Here is an 18511-nt window from a genome sequence, read left to right as displayed (position 1 = left end):
AACCATCTACTCAGTTCTGTTGCTTAACATAGATTAAGTCTGTTCAAATTCACAGAGGTCATGGGAGAGGCGTATTTGCTGCATACTTTGGGGCTTATGTTTCTCTGGGAGAATACTTAAGAAGGGAAGAAGAGAGCCAACTGGAAAGGAGGTGATTAATATTAGAATGGAGAGAGGAGTCTTCTTGAATTCGTTTAACAAATGAAGTCATTCTGGGAGGTCCTGCCCGTAAAGCGCAGTTTATGGAGAGAGAGTTCCTGGATAGCCTCCATTTGCAGGAAACATGTTGGGTACTAAGGACACATACAGTGGTGACTGAGAGGAGACACGATCCTGTTAAAAACTTACATTTTTACATTAGAAATGATTAACTAATAAACTTTTCTGAGACAGAAATACCTTATGGCTTATATCTAGCTGTCCCCCAAAACCTCATGCGCTCATAGGTGTGGCTTTTGGGAGGTGGACTGGACCACGGATGTGGGAGCATGTGTTCTATTGGGTAGGAAAAAATTTCAAGCTAACTATATATCTTCACAGTGCTATGAAGGGAACCAGAGTACAGCATTAAGAGCACAGCACAAGGTGACTTTGCCTGGCTTGCAGCCTACGGCTGCTTTGAGGAAGTGGCGTGTGAATAAAGATCTGAAGAATATATGAATGGAAAAGTGCATGTGCAGACCTGTTGCTGAGGAAGGATGATGCACTGTGGAAGTGAAGGAAGGCCACTGGGTCTACAGCACGAGACATGGAGGGAGGAGTGCTATGGGAAGAATCGGGAGGGGTACCTAGTACCATCACGTGAGGCCCAAGACAAGCTCCTACATTTCCAGGGCTTTGATTCTCCGCACCATGCCCAACACTCCTATGATGGTGCCCATTAGTCAGCAATATTCCTGATCTCTGACTGATGGCTGACTAGCTATACGTGAGTATTTTTATGTCACCTGCAACTCAAACTCACTGTCTTTTACCTGGACAGCTCAACAGTTTCCTACCCGGTTACCCAGATATAAACTGATCTGCCCTCATCACCAGAAGCCAAGGGAGCTCAAGCACAAACCAGAAGCAGAACATAACTATGGGGATCTCTGGAGATCCACATGGTTACAGCGGCTCAGAGTTAGGCATTCTTAGAATCTAAGCTCTGCATTTGATTAGTACTGTTTGAAGTAGTAAGTTAAAAAAAAGCCCCACAAACTCTTACATACCAAGTTTTAGAAATACTGGAAACCATGGAAGTTAAAAGTGAAGCATAACAATTATATATGAAAATACATGACAGCATCATTTTGGAAAGTGCAAAATTTATTACATTTATGAGTTCATAATAAAACGAATCCTCAGGAACTTTAAAAATGAGGTAGAAGTAACAATTAGACATAAAGCTCCCCAATCTTAAAATCTGAAATATTAAATTCTAGATTTTTTGTAAGACCTCTTTCTCAAGATTAGCATGGTTTGAAAATTATTTTCATCCAATGGAAAAGGGGGAATTAAGAAATAGATACATTGATGAAGGCAGTGAGTTCTTCTCAGCTGGTTTTATTTTTCACTGAAGCTCGAATATAGGATTATATTTTCTTTACTTACAGGAAGCTGTCACTGTGCTGTTATCCAATAAGCCTCAAAACAGAATGGAAAATGCTTATGCAAAGTGACACAAGCCTTAACCATTCTCTGCAGGCGTCACCATGTCAGTACACGTCTAGTCCAACAGCTTTCTCAGCGCTACAGTTCTGGGAGAGAACTATGAATATTTCTAAATATTTTCCAGATTCATCATGGAGGCTGCTTTTCTTCTCTGTACTGTAATCACACTGAGCTGCAATTGAAATAAACAATCAGTAAGTAGTTACTTTTGCTGTGGAAATTCTTACATTAACACAAAGTGCAGGGCATCACAACCTCGTTGAAAATAATCTTGGAAGGGGGTCTCAGAAAAGGTCTTTTTTTTTTTTGGATTCACTTCTAGTATAATCTTGAGATGTTAAAGTGTCTGTATTACATTAGAGAAATGCATGTCAAAGATGACATTCCATAGCTCCCAGTGATATACTCGGAAATTCCAAACACATTCCACAGATGGATGACAAACATCTAGATAAACGGTAATTAGCAAAGCATCTAAGGCATAAACTAAATGTGAGCAAACACAATGCATGACCAGTAATTTTAAAGCGATGGTAGATCTTAATAAGAAAAGTCTAACAGGAAAATAACCTTTAAACATTAATTATAATTGTAGCATGTATACATGCTAAAAAGGATCTGACAGTACAAAGGAATACACAGCATAAAGAGCATTTCCTTTCCTTGGTGCTCCTTCATTCCATAGTCTTCTCTCCTTATGCAACCACTACTTTAAGTAATTTCTAGAATATTCTAAATGAGAAAAAATATACACACATATATGTGTGTTAGAGATAATTCCATCATTCCATATTAGATCTACTTTATTTTTTTTAACATCTGCAAATTAACCCCCTATATTGACATATAATTTAACTTGTTTGCTACTGTTGCATATTTGCATGGTTTTTAATCTTATAAAGTCAGAGACAATGCTGCCTTTAGTATTTTTATATGCTGGATTCCTCGTAAAGCTTGCAGGTGCAAGTATAGGTCAAAGGTTCTGCGCACGTAACAGTTCTGAGTGATACAGCCAAACTGTATGGAAAGAGACTGCACCAGCGTACACACACATCGACGGCGGCCGACAGCGCCAGCCCCGGGCACCACCAAATCTCATGATGTGATATGTGAAAGTGATACGCGATTAAAATTGAAATTTATATTGTCTTATGGAAAAGGGTGAGCATCTTTATATGTTTTTAAGCCATCTGTCTTTCCTTTTCTGTAGAAGTCCTCCTTTACCCACTCATGTGTTAGACTGCAGCATTTTTACATGTGTTTAGATATTAGTCTTTTGCCATATGTGCTAGAAATAGTTTCCTGTTTGTCACTGGCTTTATGACTTTTTCTTTCCTTGTGCTGAGGATCAAATCAGGACTTTGCACATGCCTGGCAAGTGTGCTGTCACTAAACATCTCAGCCCTAGGACTTTTCTTGATGTAGAAATGTGAGATTTTATGCGGTCACATTTATTACTTCTTTCATAGCCTCTAGGTTTTGTGTTCTTACATAAAAGGCTTCACCGTACTAATTTTAGAAACCGTCCTGCTGTCCAAAGAACACAGTATGGAATTTGGCAGTGCAGGGCGCCACCCTGGGTGCGAAGAACGCAGAGGCAGGGCTGAGGGGCAGCGCGCTCAGGCATTGGCACAAGGAGGGCAGCACTCTGCGGCCGAGCCGCGTCAGAGACCACCGCACCCCTTTAATGCCTTGCGTTCCACGGAGTGCCGTGCACTTAGCAGGACATCATTTCTAACAGCAATGTCTAGTTGTTAGAAGAAAATGGGAAAATCAGGACCAAGAAAAGGCAAGGATAAAGATGAGAAAAATCGCACATATATATTTTACAAAGAAAGCTTACCACTTGGTGTCATTTAAAACAAAAAAAAATTCACTTCTGAGAAAAATTTCCTGTTTGTGGATGAGGAGAATGCTAAACGCTAAATGATTACCTTCCATTTGCAGACAGAAGCACAACGGATGGAGAAGCAATGGTAGAAAAATGTGTTCCAGAAAAAAACCGTGAAGTAGTTACTGACAAAACATTTAAAACAGGATCTCAAAAAGAATGGCAGAAACTTCTCCATTGGAGAGTTTAAATAACAGAAAATCACCACTGAGGGATGGCTTAGGTTTAGTCGTGTCAGGAGGGAAATTAAATTAGGTGTCACTGGATTATATAAATAAGGTACTATAGTTTACCCTTTTTACTATGGAACTCCAGGTAGTTGGTTTTAAGTAGGCATTTTCTTTACTATATTCCTTAAAAAAGATAAATGGATTAGTTTGGGCAGGTGAGGTGCACCTGAATTCCCAGCTACATAGGAGGCTGAGGCAGGAGGACTGCTTGAGCCCAAGAGTTCCAGGGCAGCCAGGACACAGTGAAACCATGTCAGAAAGTAAATGTGAATTGTCAGGGTCCTGGCAGAGACATTTAAGTTCTTGTATATCCACCTAAATGTCTCTTTACCGCTATACTAAAGACATTTACCTAAATGTCTCTATACCGCTATACTCGCACACCACTATACATGTGCGAGTTCTCTTTATCCTTCACTGACTATAGCAGGGAAGCGTTACCTACGTCAGACAGGGGGAAGCGGGCTTAGAGAAGCTGGAATTGCCCAAGTCGCACAGACTCAGCGCTGCTGGGCCGCACCAACAGTAGCTGAGGAAAAGATTCCTTTCACGGACACACGACATTTATAACCAATGTCAATTAATACTGCGGTAATTTAGTTTTCTTTTTTCCCTAGTCTCCCCCATCCCTCCATTTCTCCTGTCTGTTTCCAGCCTATAGTTATAACCACTGTCCTGGTCTCATTTTTTCCTAATAGGAGGAACTCTTGCTCCTACTTTTGAACAAATGGCCATTTCATTTATATGATGTGAGTTATGAGAAATTATTCCTCAGCATTTCATTGATATTCTACATTTCTATTTCTCACTGGACAACTTTTATGTTGTCTTTTACATTCATTTGGTCACATACAAGTGTGCATTAAATACAGTTATCCTTAAGTGAGATCATTTTCTGTTTAAAGCTAAAATAACAAAGGTAGTAAAGGGTTAAATATTACATTCAAAGTAAGGTTAGGTGCTTTCTAATTTGCCAGTGAATATCTGCTTAGTTTTAAACAGAACCCATGCTCTGCTGTGTAACGGAACTTTCTGTGATAATAAAGGAAACGCTGTATGTCTCCACTGTCTGATACGCCTGCCATGACCCCATGTGGGTATTGATCACTTAAGATGTGGCTAGTGTGCCCAGGGATCTGAACTGTTTATTTAATTTTAATTCACTTAAATGTATTTTTTTGTTTTTTTTTTTTTGTTTGTTTTTTCTCCGGTACTGGGAACCGAACTCACGACCTTGCGCTTGCCAGGCAGGCGCTTTGCCGCTGAGCTAAATCCCCAGCCCCCTTCACTTAAATGTAAACAGTAATCTACAGTCAGTGGCAATGGTGCTGGGCGGTGTAGTCTGAACAGTCAGCATCAAGTGGAGGATATCAATGTTAATTTTTGTCCCTAAAGATTTTCAATCACAAATATTAAAGGGACTAATTTTAAATAGGGCAATCAAGCAAAAATAAACCTACTAGTTCTCTGGGAACTTCTGAGGACTGTGCTTATCTCTGATGCATTCAGGCTATTTTATTCTCTCAGGGTAATGAGCATGCGCCCTACCTGCTGGGAAGCTGAAGCAGCCCTCTCTTCTGCCTGACTGAGACGCCTCTGAAGTCTGTTGGCTTTTTCTTGATGCTCTAGAATTAACTTTTCATTCTATTAAGGGGAAACAGAAACAAGTCAGATAGCTATATGAGAAATGGAGAAGTTCTGTGGGATAATCGATAAAAATGTAGACAGACATCATTCTACTACTTATAAAATTAAAAGATAATATTTTCAGATGTACATTTTCCAAGTTGTAAGGTTCAAAGTATGAAGTTGGTTTTACATTTTTCCTAAATTGCCCTCTGCACTCCCCATATTATCAAATAAAAGTGACCGAGCTGGGGGTGTGGCTCAGGGGTAAAGTGCTTCCCTAGAATGTACATGGCCCTAGGTTCCATCCCTTGTACTGCAAAAAACACAAAACAAAACAAACACAAACAAAACGAAGAAGATGAGTGAACCAATCCAAATTAAAGTGAATCAGAAGAACAGGACTTTGAATTTTTGATTTGTTAATGTTGAGATGCTAGGTCACTGCTTTAGAATCACCCACTGTGAGAACTGCAAAAACACAGATCATTGGGCCTTACAATAGCTTCAGTAGTAAGGTTGGATAAACTTTGTTTCCCCTTGACATTTGCATACTGCAGAGGTGATTACGATCAACAGCAATATTAGGCATTGCTATGGGTTGAATTGTGTCTCCAAATTCTAACTGCAGTACCTATGAATGTGACCTTTTTTTGGAAACAAGGTCTCAGTATGTAGTTCAGGCTGGCCTGGAACCCCCTATGTAGCTCAGGCTGGGCTCAAACTCATGGTGATCCTCTTGTCTCAGCCCCTCTAGTGCTGGAATTGCAGGTGTATGTCACCATGACTGGCAGAACATGACCTTATTTGAGGGTCTTTGCAGATGATTAAATTAAGAGAAGGCCATTATGGTGAGCCATAATCCGTATGACATCCATTCATGAAACCCACTAATCAGAGCCATTCATTAAAATGGGAAATTTGGACATAAAGATAGATATGTATGATGGGAAGACACACAACACCACCTAAAGCCAAGGAATGCCTGAGGCAGAACCCAGGAGAGAGGCAGGGAACAAATTCTCGCTCAGAGTCCTCAGAAAGAATCAACACTGCTGACATTTTGATTTTGGACTTCTACCTGCCAGAACTGTAGGACAGTAATTTTCTGTTGTTTATGGAACCAGTTTGGAATACTTTATTATGGCAGAAACTGCAGAGACTTCATGAATACAAAATTGTCACTACATATCACCATGCAGACAAGTTCAAACCATCAATTTAAAAAAGATATTCTCTCTACTTACCTGACTGGCCACAGTGCATCTGAAAAATATAGTTTTGTACAACTAGAACTGTTATGCAGTTTTTCTGGCATTTATCTGAATTGGAAGCATAATATAAGCTCAATAAGGAATGGCTAGAAAGTGCCAAATATATACAAGTGATTAGCATCATGGCTGGTAATATAAAAAAAAATGAAATATAATATCCTTAGTTTATCTTACCATGCCCAAAAGCAGAATTAAACTTATTATGAGAACTATTTTGACTGTAGCAATTTGTCAATATGTTTAAATAAGTAGTCTTAGGGGCTGGGGGTTTAGCTCAGCGGCAAAAGCGCCTGCCTGGCACGCGCAAGGTCGTGAGTTCGGTTCCCGGTACCGGAGAAAAAACAAAAAAAACAAAAACAAACAAACAAACAAAATAAATAAGTAGTCTTAAATTTTAAGAAGTATATTATACACTGGACAAAATGTGGGGAAATCCCATCATATGTAATGATCATTTTCATCTTTATAATTGGACTGTATATATTTTTTCCTGTACTGTTATCATAATGGTTCAGAGACAGTTCAGACTGGGCAAATCATAATATATACAGCAGTTTTTTCCCCAACTGATCCTTTTGGTTTCTTTTGGTCTTCCAATATTATCAATATTACTACATTGAAAATCTCCATTTTTTTCTTAGAGCAGGTATCTGGAAGTGGGAGATAAAATAAGATCATTTGAACAGCTATTCCTTAATTGTTTTCTAAGTGGACCAATTTATAATGTTATGCTTAAGAGAAAAGAGGTATAATGGACCATATAGCCTACTGATAAATACTTGAAGTTAGAACATCAAATGAAGAGTTCGAGTTACAGAAGGCCCAAACAGAATCCAGAGATTATTTTTTAAGGCATCAAGAAAAAAAATGATAAACTTGCTATAGCTAGTTGTAAGGTATTAATCTAAATATATTTTAATATATTCCAGTAAGCAAAAATATTTTCTATGTGTCTTTCCTTATGAATTGAAAACAAAATAAGAGGAATGGGTTAATAGCATAACTGTGTGTCAAGCTGCAGCAGGAAGTACGTACCCGGGGAATCATTATCTTACCTCTGCTACCTTTTCATTTGCTATTTCCAGCTGAGAAAGCAGTTCTTGGGTATGAAGTTTCTGTCGACTCAGCTCACTCCTATTGAGAGAAAGAGAGACAGAGAGAGAGGAAGAGAGAGATTGAAATTAATGTAACTGTTCAGAATCTAAAATATTTATTAGTAATATATATGTTGATGTTTTGAACGAAAAGATCTTGATGTGCAACATAAAATTACTGAATACAGGGCACCTTAAAAACTTATTGATTTCTTTACAAAATGTATATATGTTCTAGAGGTTAGTTGTAAAACAATGTGTATATATATATATATATATATACACACATACTTAAGACTGTGGTACTCTACATTTGAAGAGTTAAAATGGTAAATTCTAAGTGATGTGTGTTTTGTTAGTTAAAAAAATTATCACACTTAAAAATCATAATTTATCACATTGTATTTTTTTACATATATTTTATCACAATTTTAAAAATTAATTATTTATAAAGTTTTCTTTATTAGTACCTCTATGCAGTACATAATTATTACATTCATTGTGAGTTTTCACCATCATTTTAAAAAAGCAAAATAAAAAACATTTTAAAAGTGTAAAAGTGTTTTCAGGTTTATTATCTTGAGATACTATTAGGCATTAAAATGAAAGTACACTCATATTAGATAGATGCAATATTTGTTATAAAATTTCAAAAGCTGGGCAAAGCAGCACACATCTGTAATCTCAGCACTCTGGGGGGCTGAGGCAGGATGACTTCCAAGTTTGGACCCAGCCTGAGAAACTCAGCAACTTTGTGAGACCTATCTCAAAAAATAAAAAAAAGAGGTGGGGGATGTGGCTCAGTGCAAAGGTAACAGGCTTAAATCTAGTATGAAAAAAAGAACCCCATAATTGCCTATGTTCTTCACTACAGTATGTATTTTTAAGATTTATATAAAGTGTTTCATAGGGGATTTCAACTACTGGAAATTTATGGTAACACTAATCACTCCAACATCACTTTAGTGTAGTATCCTCAGGACTGGTATTTATGATTTGGTTGTATATGTACTATATTTTATTCATTCATATCTTTTGTGCTTCATTAGCTGAAATTATGTCATGGTCATTATTATCATCATTTGCTGTTGTTTAACATACAAGCATTACATTGTTTTTGGCCAAAAATCATTTCGAGTCCAAGGTTAAGAGTAGATATAATGTAGTCTTAAAAAGAACTTAATCAGGAAAAAAGATCAAATCAATTTCTTAGCATTAAAATAGTTAATTCAAGACTGACTTCTGTCTTTTGACTTTACTTGTACTTCTTAGATCAATCAACAAGTTAATACTTCCAAAATCATTTCATGTCTGGATGTGATGGCACATGCCTGTATCCCAGCACTTGGGAAGCTGAGGCAGGAGGATCATCACGCGTTTGAGGCCACTCTTGGGTACATAGCGAGTTCAAGGCCAGCCTGGACTACGTAGCAAGAGCCTGTCTCAAAAAACAAAGCAACCCCACAAAATCACTTCACTTCTTTTTCCTTTCTTTCTCTCTTTCTTTCTCTCTTTCTCTTTTTCTTTCCTTCTCTCTCTCCTTCTTTCTTTCTTTCTTTCTTTCTGTCTGTCTGTCTGTCTTTCTTTCTGTCTTTTTTAGACAGGGATTCACTCTGTAGCCTAGGCTGACCTCCAACTTGCAGTGATCCCCTGCTTCAGCCTCCCAAGACCTGGGATTACAGGTACATGGCACCACACACAGCTCCCTTATTTTTTTTCAAATAAGCCATGCAAATAGCTTAGAAACTTAACAAATTTTGAGTGTCCTATATTTGAGAGAACAGTTGTTAAAACTAGTAAATTATTTCTTATAAATATAGAGGTCATAACAAAAAGTCATGTGTCCACTCATTGACTGCATCAACATCTTCTGGACACTAGTTGTGGGCCAGGTGCAAGGTGTGTGGTGACAAACACAGATGCTGCACAAAAGAACCCACACACCAGGAAGGAGGCTGCTTGCTCCTATGCCATGGTTTCATGAATCCAATTACACTATGAAGAGTTTGTGTGTCTACCATGAATTCCATGACAGAAAAATGTTTCATCTTAGTTTCATTTTAGTAATGAAAACAAAGTTGAACAAACTGTTGTGCCTTAATGCATCTCAGGCAGCTTAAAATTACTGCCCCCTCATAAGAAAAAGCAAACGTAACAGAGAAAAATTAAAATGACTGAAGTGGCCAGTCTTGTAGGCCAAATGTAATTAAACACAGATGTTATGCTTCTTAGGGCTGATGGAAAATAGTCTCTAAGTGGTGAGACGAAGCAAGGATTATATGGAAAAAGAATCAGACATACAATTAAGTGAGCCATAGAGAACTCCAATGAGCCATATACAAAATAAATCTATACCCAGACATACAGTAATCAAGATCCCAGAAATTTAGCAAAAGAACAGAATATTAAAAGTTGTTAGAAAAAACCAGATCACTTATAAAGGAAAGCCCTTCAGAATCATGGCAACTTTCTCAACACAAACCATCAAGTCAAGAAGAGCTTGGAGTGAAGTATTTCAGGTCCTGAAAGAAAACAAATTCCAACCCAGATTGATATACCTCACAAAACTATCTTTTAAAATTGATGGAGAAATAAGATACTTCCATGAAAAGAATACCTAAAGAAATTCACGACCACAAAACCAGCACTTCATTCCATGAACACCAGTAGAATAAATCTACCAGACAAGGCAAGCAAATATAGAGAAAGAAAGGGAAGCAACAACAGGAAAATCATATGACAAGGATAAGTCAATACACATCAGTTATAGTCATCAATATAAATAGTCTCAACTCACCAATCAAAAAAAACCAGATTGGCAGAATGGATCAAGAAACAAGATCCAACAATTTGCAGCATACAAAAAACACATTTAACTCAAAAAGAAATTCATGGACTGAAAGTGACAGAATGGAAAACAATACCCCATATGAGAAAACTCAGAAAACAGCAAGGGTAGCTATTCTATTTGCAGACAACGTGGATTTCAAGCCAAGGCCAATCAAGAGAGACAAGCAAGGTCACTACATCCTTATTAAGCAAAAACTCCAAGAGGAACAGATAATAACTATAAGTATATATGCACCAAATACTGGCGTACCCAACTATATAAAACAAATATTAATGGACATGAATAATCAAATAAGCACTAATACATTGCAAAGGGGAAACTCAGTACCCCCTGTCACAAATAGACAGATAAACTAGACAAAAATTCAATGAAGAAATATCACAGCTGAACCAAAGTTTTGAACAAATGAACTTAGTATATATTTATGGAGTGTTCCACTATACAATAGGATACACATTCTTCTCAGCTGTACACAGGACTTTCTCCAAAACAGACTACATATTAGCTCATGGAATGTGAGTAAAGGCAAAGAAATTAAATTATCCCATGTATATTATCAGATCATAGTGCAATGAAGTTGGAAATCAATGGCAAAAGAAATCACAAAAACTGCATAAACACATAAAAATTAAATAATACCCTCCTGAACAATGAGTGGGTCACAGGTGAAATTAAAAAAAGAAATTAGTTTCCATAATTAAATAATAATGCCAATACAATATACCAGAACTTATGGGATGCAATATGAGGGATTTTCCTATGAGGGAAATTTATAGTGGTGAATTTCCACATTAGAAAAACAGAGTGAGCTCAAACAAATAATCTAATGTTAAACCTCAAGCTTCCAGAAAAAGAAAAGCAAGTTAAACCCAAAGGACACATGAGAGGAAATTATAAAGATCAGAGTAGAAACTGATGCAATAGAGACTAAGAAAACAATACAAAGAATCAATGAATTGAGTTGCCTTTTTGAAAGATTGAATAAAATGGATAAACCCTTAGCCAACCTTATCAAAAAAAGAAAAGAGAAGACTCAAATTCATGCGATTAGGGAATGAAAAGAGTAAAATCACAACAGATCCTGCAGAAACCCAGAAGATCATCAATACCTATTTAGGGTATCTGTACTCTAATAACATGGAAAATTTAGAAGAATTGACAGATTCCTAGATATGTATGAACTAACAAAGCTGAATCATGAAGATATAAAAATTTTAAATAAAACAATATCAATTAATGAAATGAAAATGCAATTAAATACCTACCAACAAAGAAAAGCCCAGGTCCTGAAGGATTCACTGCTGAATTCTACAAGAAATTTAGAGAAGATCTTTTTTTTTTTTTTTTTGGTTTTTCTCCGGTACCAGGAACCGAACTCACGATAGAGAAGATCTAATGCCACTACTCCTCAAGCTCTTTAATGAAATTGACAGGAAAGCAATACTCCCAAACTCATTTCTGGAAGCAAGCATTACCCTGATACCAAAAGTAGAGAGGATTCAACCAAAAAAAAAAACAAACAAAAAAAAAAACGAGAGAGAGAGAAAGAACTATAGGCTAATCTCCCTATTGAACACAGATACACAAATCCTCAATAAGATACTGGCAAACAGAATGCAGAGAATCATTAGGAAGATCATACTCTCTGACCAAGTACAAATCATCCCAGGGATGAAGGGATGGTTCACCATATGCAAATCAATAAGCATAATATACCATGACAACAGAGCCAAGGACAAAAATCACCTGATCATCTCAACAGAAGCAGAAAAAGCATTTGATAAAGTCCAACACCCATTCATGATAAAAACCCTAGAGAAAATATGAATGGAAAGTTTTTAATCTCAATCTGACAAAATCCTCATCTATGACAAACCAACAGACAACATCATACTAAATGGTCAAAAACTGAAAGTTTTCACTCTAGAATCAGGAATGAGACAAGGATATTCACTACCACCACTCCTATTCAACATGTTCTGGAAACATTAGCTAGGACAATTAGACAAGAGAAAGAAATAAAAGGAATATGATAGGAAAGGAAGAAATTAAATTTTCATTATTTTCAGAGGACATGATACTCTACATAGAAGACCTCAAAAACTCCACCAAAAGGCTCCTAGATTTAATAACTAAATTCTGCAAAGTCAACATTCAAAATTAACAGAATTCCCATACCACATAACAAACTCAGTGAGAGAAAAATTAGGGAAACCATACCTTTCACAACAGTATCAAGAAAAGTGAAATACTTTGGAATCAATCTAATAAAATAAATAAAAGACCTTTACATTGAAAACTACGGTACTCTGAAAAAGGAGACTGAAGAAGATCTCAGAAAATATGATATCCCTTGTTCTTGGGTAGGAAGCACTAACATAGTAAAAATGACCATACTTCCAAAATTGTTATACAGATTTAATGTAATCCTGATCAAAATACCAATAGCATACCTCACAGATCTAGAGAAAACATTCCTAAAATTCATTTGGAACCAGAAGAGATATAGAACAGTAAAAGCAATTCTGGGAAACAAAGGCAAGGCAGGGGGCATCATAATCCCTGACTTGAAATTATACTACAAAGCTACTGTGATAAAAATAGCATGGTACTTATAAAAAACAGACCTGAGGGTCAATGGTACAGAACAGAAGATGCCGAACAACTCCAAATACACTCAGCCACCTTATTTTGACAAAGAGGTTAAACATCTCCACTGCAGGAAAGACAGCCTCTTTAAGAAATGGTGCTGGGAAAACTAGCTTCCGGCATGCCAAAGATTAAACCTAGCTCTGTATCTTTCACCATGTACTAAACTAAAACTGAAATGGATCAAAGATCTAAATATTAAAACAGAAACACTAAACCTGCTAGAAGATAAAAGGTTAATCTCTTTAAAACACAGGTGTAGACAAAGATTTTATGGAAAAAAAAAAAAAAAACACCAAAAAACCAACAATTGGGATCTTACTAAAAAGCTTTTGAACAGCAAAAGAAACCACCAATAGAGTGAAGAGAGAACCCACAATGGGAAAATTTTTTTGCTAGCTATTCCTCAAAGGACTAATATCTAGAAAATATAAAGAACTAAAAAAACCCAAACCCCTGAAATGTAAAGACCCAATCAAAAAATGGGCATTTGAAATGAATAGATACTTCTCAGATGAAGAAATATGAACAGCAAATAAACATATGAAAAAATGTTCAACATCATTTGGTCGTAGGAGAAATATAAATTAAAACAACACTGAGATTCCATCTCACTCCATGAAGAATGGCCATTATCAAGAAAACAACCAACGACAAATGCTGTCGAGGTTATGTGGAAAAAGGAGCCCTTCTCCACTGTTGGTGGGAGTGCACATTGGGACAACCACTATAGAAATCAGTATGGAGATTCCCAAAAGCCTAAAACTAGACCCAGCTGTATCCCTTCTTGGTATCTTCCCGGGACAGCTCAAAGCATTACACTACCGTGATATACACACACCCAAGTTTATAGTAGCACAATTTGTAATAGTTAAATCTTGGAAACAGCCCAGATGTCCATCAATGGATGAATGGATAAAGATGATGTGGTTTCTATACACAGTGGAGCACTACTCTGCTATAAGGATAAACACGAGACATTTTTAAGTAAATGGATGCACTGGAGACCACAGTTTTAAGTGAAATACACACTGGACACACATGTTTAAATATCACATTGTTTCTCTAATGTGAGAAATCAAAAGGGTAAATAAAGACCAAAATGTATAACAGATATTGGGAAATAAAAAGAAAATGTTCAAATGGGGAGGGGTACAAAGGAGGAGAGAGGGGAAAGGAAAAGAATGGAAGAGAAAAAAAGAGAACAGAAGGAAAAAATAGAAACAAAGCTTTTATAAATCAGGAGGGGAAGAAGGGTTGAAGCAAGGGGAGGGGAGTGGGGAAAAACACAATCAAGACAGATTATGCACAGGTACAAATTCACTATGATGAGTATGGTCATTATGTATATGAACTGTGTACCAATAAAATTAATTTAAACAATGAAAAACATTCTAAAGATTATTTTTATTTATTTAGATTTAGTAATATTCTACTTATTTCTACGAAGAACTGGAGGTGGGTAAGAAAAGGCTAGTTTCCACTTATGCAATTTCTTTCCATCCTATGGTTCTCTTGTGAGTGAAATTTTAGAAGACATTAAAGTGTCACTGTGTTTGAGTCTTTCCTACACCCTGCCTGTCAGTACTTGGGGACTACTCATTTCTCTGACAGGATATTTCACTGCAGTGATAAAGCAAAGGCTCCTGAGGATGTTGTGACTCTGTATTATCTACGTGTAATTTCCTCTTCATTAGAGAACATAATTGAGAGTTCCTTGCATATAAGTGATTGGGGATAAATATTAAGTAAGATTTCCAGAAAATTTTACAGTTTTATTACCACTGAAACACTTGCCAAGTGAAGCTACTTAATCTCTTCTCTGGAAATCTTTGAAAACAGAGATATTCTTACCCATCGGGAATGATTTAATGGTAGCCTGCTAGAACGTACAGAGAGATAAATGACATTTTCAGCTGCTATGTAACATTACTGAGTATTTTACACTAACTAAAGAAATGAAACTGTATATAATTTCCCTATGATTTCTGGCATAGAAATGTAAGGTTTAACATAAATTATTATCTTCTGCTAATTTAAAAGTACATACAGAAGAATGAGGAATTCCTGAGAATATCACTAGCAACTGCCTACCCATTAGTGTCCTGGATGTTTTCAGTTCATGTCTATTGTTCATGTTTACATGACAGAAAATCCTCGTCAGGTCTACAGGAAATATAATTTAGGAAAAAAAAAAAAGAGTGGCAAGAAATAATTTCTGTATAAAATTTTACTAAATACTTTATAAGCAAAATAATTTATTAAAAAAATGTTAAAAAATGCTGTAATCAATATTGACATGTCATCAAATTAGGCCATTTGTGGGCTGTCAGGATCATTCAATGAACAACAGAACATGTCCCCAGTGTCTTGCTACTTGCAGTTTTCTTTCTTTTCTTACTGGGTGAAGGTGAGAATGTAAGTCCAGGGTCCTAAACTGTGACCCATAGACAGGATTCATGGATTTTTACAAATATCTTGAAATCATACCGAAGATTTTGTGTTTATTTCCTTTTTCTGGGAAGAGGGTCCATAATTTCATGAGATTTTCTAGGAATTTTGAGGCTCAAGGAAAGACAATTTTTTCTGAGTGTTCTGCCTGGAATTTATGTACTTTTTAAAGTATGGACACACTGTTTATTTCAATGTTTAATTTCTTTCTTATACACACTATACCCATAACAATACCTTTTGTAATTATTTTTACTTTTTTGTTTCTTTAATGTGGTATGAGATTTTAAAAGGCACTTGGCAAACACCTTAGTACAAAATTATTGTAGATTTTTATGATATTCCTTCTATTCTATTAGTGTTGGCTTCCCTATATCTAATGAGTGGTAAATCCTCCAAAGTTTTCAACTTGGCTTAAAAATAGTAAGTTTTTCTTTTTGTAGGTATATATCACTGATATATTTAAAGTTTAAATTATTTCCAAAACAAGTAAAACCAGCACAAGGTGATGTGGGAACAAAAACACTGCCACTTGTTAAGCAACTGAGAAGCAATAACATGAGGGTGTAGTTAATTAGGTAGGTACAACCAGAACACCCTGGGCTTGGTAAGCTTGCTTTGCACAGAAACTTAGCTCCCTGATTAATGTCCCGAGATGAAGAAGTGGATAGAAGCCAAGAGTAACCCTTTACTACTGCACCTTATCTTTACGTCAAGGCTGCAAAGTAGTTCTTTCTTTACACTGTAAGTACAGGGACTGGGACTCAGAGAATTTACTTAATGTTCCTAAGGCTCTCTAGTGATTAATGGAAAAATGGAGTGCCTACACTTTAAATCAAAATGTTTTCTCATTGAAATCGTATTGCCTTCCATTTTAAGTCCAATCAATTATGAGATGTTGATGAATCATACCTGTGACATGTAATACTGAGACCAAGCAGGGAAAATAATGATTTTTTGAACAAAAAAAAATTTAATCCTATAATGTGACAAAGTGGTAACTAAAAACCGTGACCTCAACTTTTTGCATGGCTTCAGAAGTCCTGACTACTAAAAAAGGAAATTCATCGCAAGGTTTCAAATCTTTTCTCATCTAGTTAACTAAAAATATCCCAGGATAAAGCAGGCAGGTCAGCTTTAGCTACATTACAGAGCCTTAGCGCACATCCCAGGTTTGTTCTCTCCCTTTCTGTGCTTTCCTCCTAAGAAAGCTTAGCTCCTCAAGCCCTGAAATAAAACCTTATGAATTTGTATCTCTAGCCCGGCCTCACTCAGCTCGTTATTTGTATATTCCACAGCCCTCCCGACATGTCTACCAACAACACCAATACGCATCCTGAATGCAACTAGTCCCAGAAGGAAGCTGCTTGTCCAGTGCGTTACAGGTTTCCTCCACCCCAGCAACCAGCACTGACCCAACTGCTCAAGTCACAGGCCTCATACCTCCTCTGACTCCTCTGTTTTCCTCATCCCTTGTCTAATTTACTGCTAAGTCCTGTCCTTCCGCCCTAGTATATTCCAAACTCCCACTTCTGCCTCTGCTCTTTGAAAGTACCCTCCTGCCAGCCACTGCCATCTGCTTCCCGAAACACGGTAACACTCTAATAGCTGGTCATTTGGACTCTGATTTTGCCTTCTCTCTGGTCTACTTTCCACAGATTAACTAAAAGAGACTTTGAAAATCTAAGGATGTTTAAATCCTCCAATGACTTCCCACTGCTGCAGTTTGGATTTTAACTTAAAATAGTCTTACACATTTTATTTCAAGGACAAGCATCTGCCTTAAAATAGCCCACTTACGATCTGACCCTGCCTCAGCTCTTCAACCTGGCAGCCTTTCCTCCCCAACTCACCATCCCCAAGCACACAGGTCTGTCTGCTCCTTGCTAGCACGGGGCTTTTGCACTGGCTGTCTTCCATCTACCTGGAATATTTTCCTGACTTTTTCTTTTAAGTATAGTTGGTCACTTCTCATCCTTCAGGCTTTAGTTTAAATGTCAATTTTTCTGACTATTTTTTTTTTCTGAAATAGTCCAGCCCTCTAGTACTCCTACTTCTTTCTGTCTTACATTGCACTATCCCATTTATTTTCCTCAGTTCACTTAAAACTTCCAAATTATCTTGTTTATCCCTTGCCTTACTATTTGCCTCTCTGCACTAGAATAAAAGCTCTAAATGGGAAACTACATTTACAAGGTTTAGAACAGTATCTGCAAATAGAAGATGGTCTAACCTAGACACACATTGTGTGTGTGTGTGTGTGTGTGTGTGTGTATGTGTGTGTGTTGAGACAGGGTCTCGCTATGTAGTTCACAGCCTGGCCTTGAACTCACTATGTAGCTGAGGCTGGTGTTGGACTCAGGGTGATCCTCCTGCCTTAGCCTCCCAAGTGCTGGGATTACAGGTGTGCGCCACCATGCCTGGCTTAACCCAGACAAGTTTTAGTTAATGCCACAGAAACAGGTGACTGCCCATACTATGATAGAAGATTTCTTATGTATGTTTGTATGTATGTATGTATATGTGGGCTGGGCTTGAACTTGTGCTTCTCCTGCCAAGCCTCGCAAATAGCTGGGATTACAGGTGTGTACACCATGTTGGGCTCAATACTGACATTTCTAATATCCTTTACTCTTGCTTTTCCAAAGTTTATGTTAATTACTTACTCTCATAATAGAACTATTGAGACAATTCAGTGATTTTTTTTTTTTTTTTTTTTTTGAGACAGCGTCTCACTAGGCAGTTCAGGCTGGCCTTGAGCTCACTTTGTAGCCCAGGCTGGTCTCGAACTC

General features: G+C 37.0%; 1 protein-coding gene across 4 annotated transcripts in view; it reads right to left on the bottom strand.

Moving 5' to 3' along the window:
* Positions 1–1290: 1290 nt before the first annotated feature.
* The window catches only part of Sclt1 (sodium channel and clathrin linker 1), a 170375-nt gene continuing 153154 nt past the window's right edge, over positions 1291–18511 (bottom strand). For all 4 annotated transcript variants that reach the window (XM_005386718.2, XM_013515272.1, XM_013515273.1 and 1 more), the window contains 3 exons: positions 7730–7808; positions 5323–5418; positions 1291–1825 (listed from right to left, as the gene is read on the bottom strand). In XM_005386718.2, coding sequence (XP_005386775.1) covers positions 1763–1825; positions 5323–5418; positions 7730–7808 — 238 coding nt within the window. In that variant the 3' untranslated portion in view covers positions 1291–1762. The remainder of the gene's footprint in view (positions 1826–5322; positions 5419–7729; positions 7809–18511) is intronic.

Source organism: Chinchilla lanigera, unplaced genomic scaffold (genome assembly GCF_000276665.1).
Source record: "Chinchilla lanigera isolate Chin_1 unplaced genomic scaffold, ChiLan1.0 scaffold00027, whole genome shotgun sequence".
NCBI lineage: Eukaryota > Metazoa > Chordata > Mammalia > Rodentia > Chinchillidae > Chinchilla > Chinchilla lanigera.
Note: the sequence above shows the minus strand (reverse complement) of the source record. Positions and strands in the feature narration are given on the sequence as shown.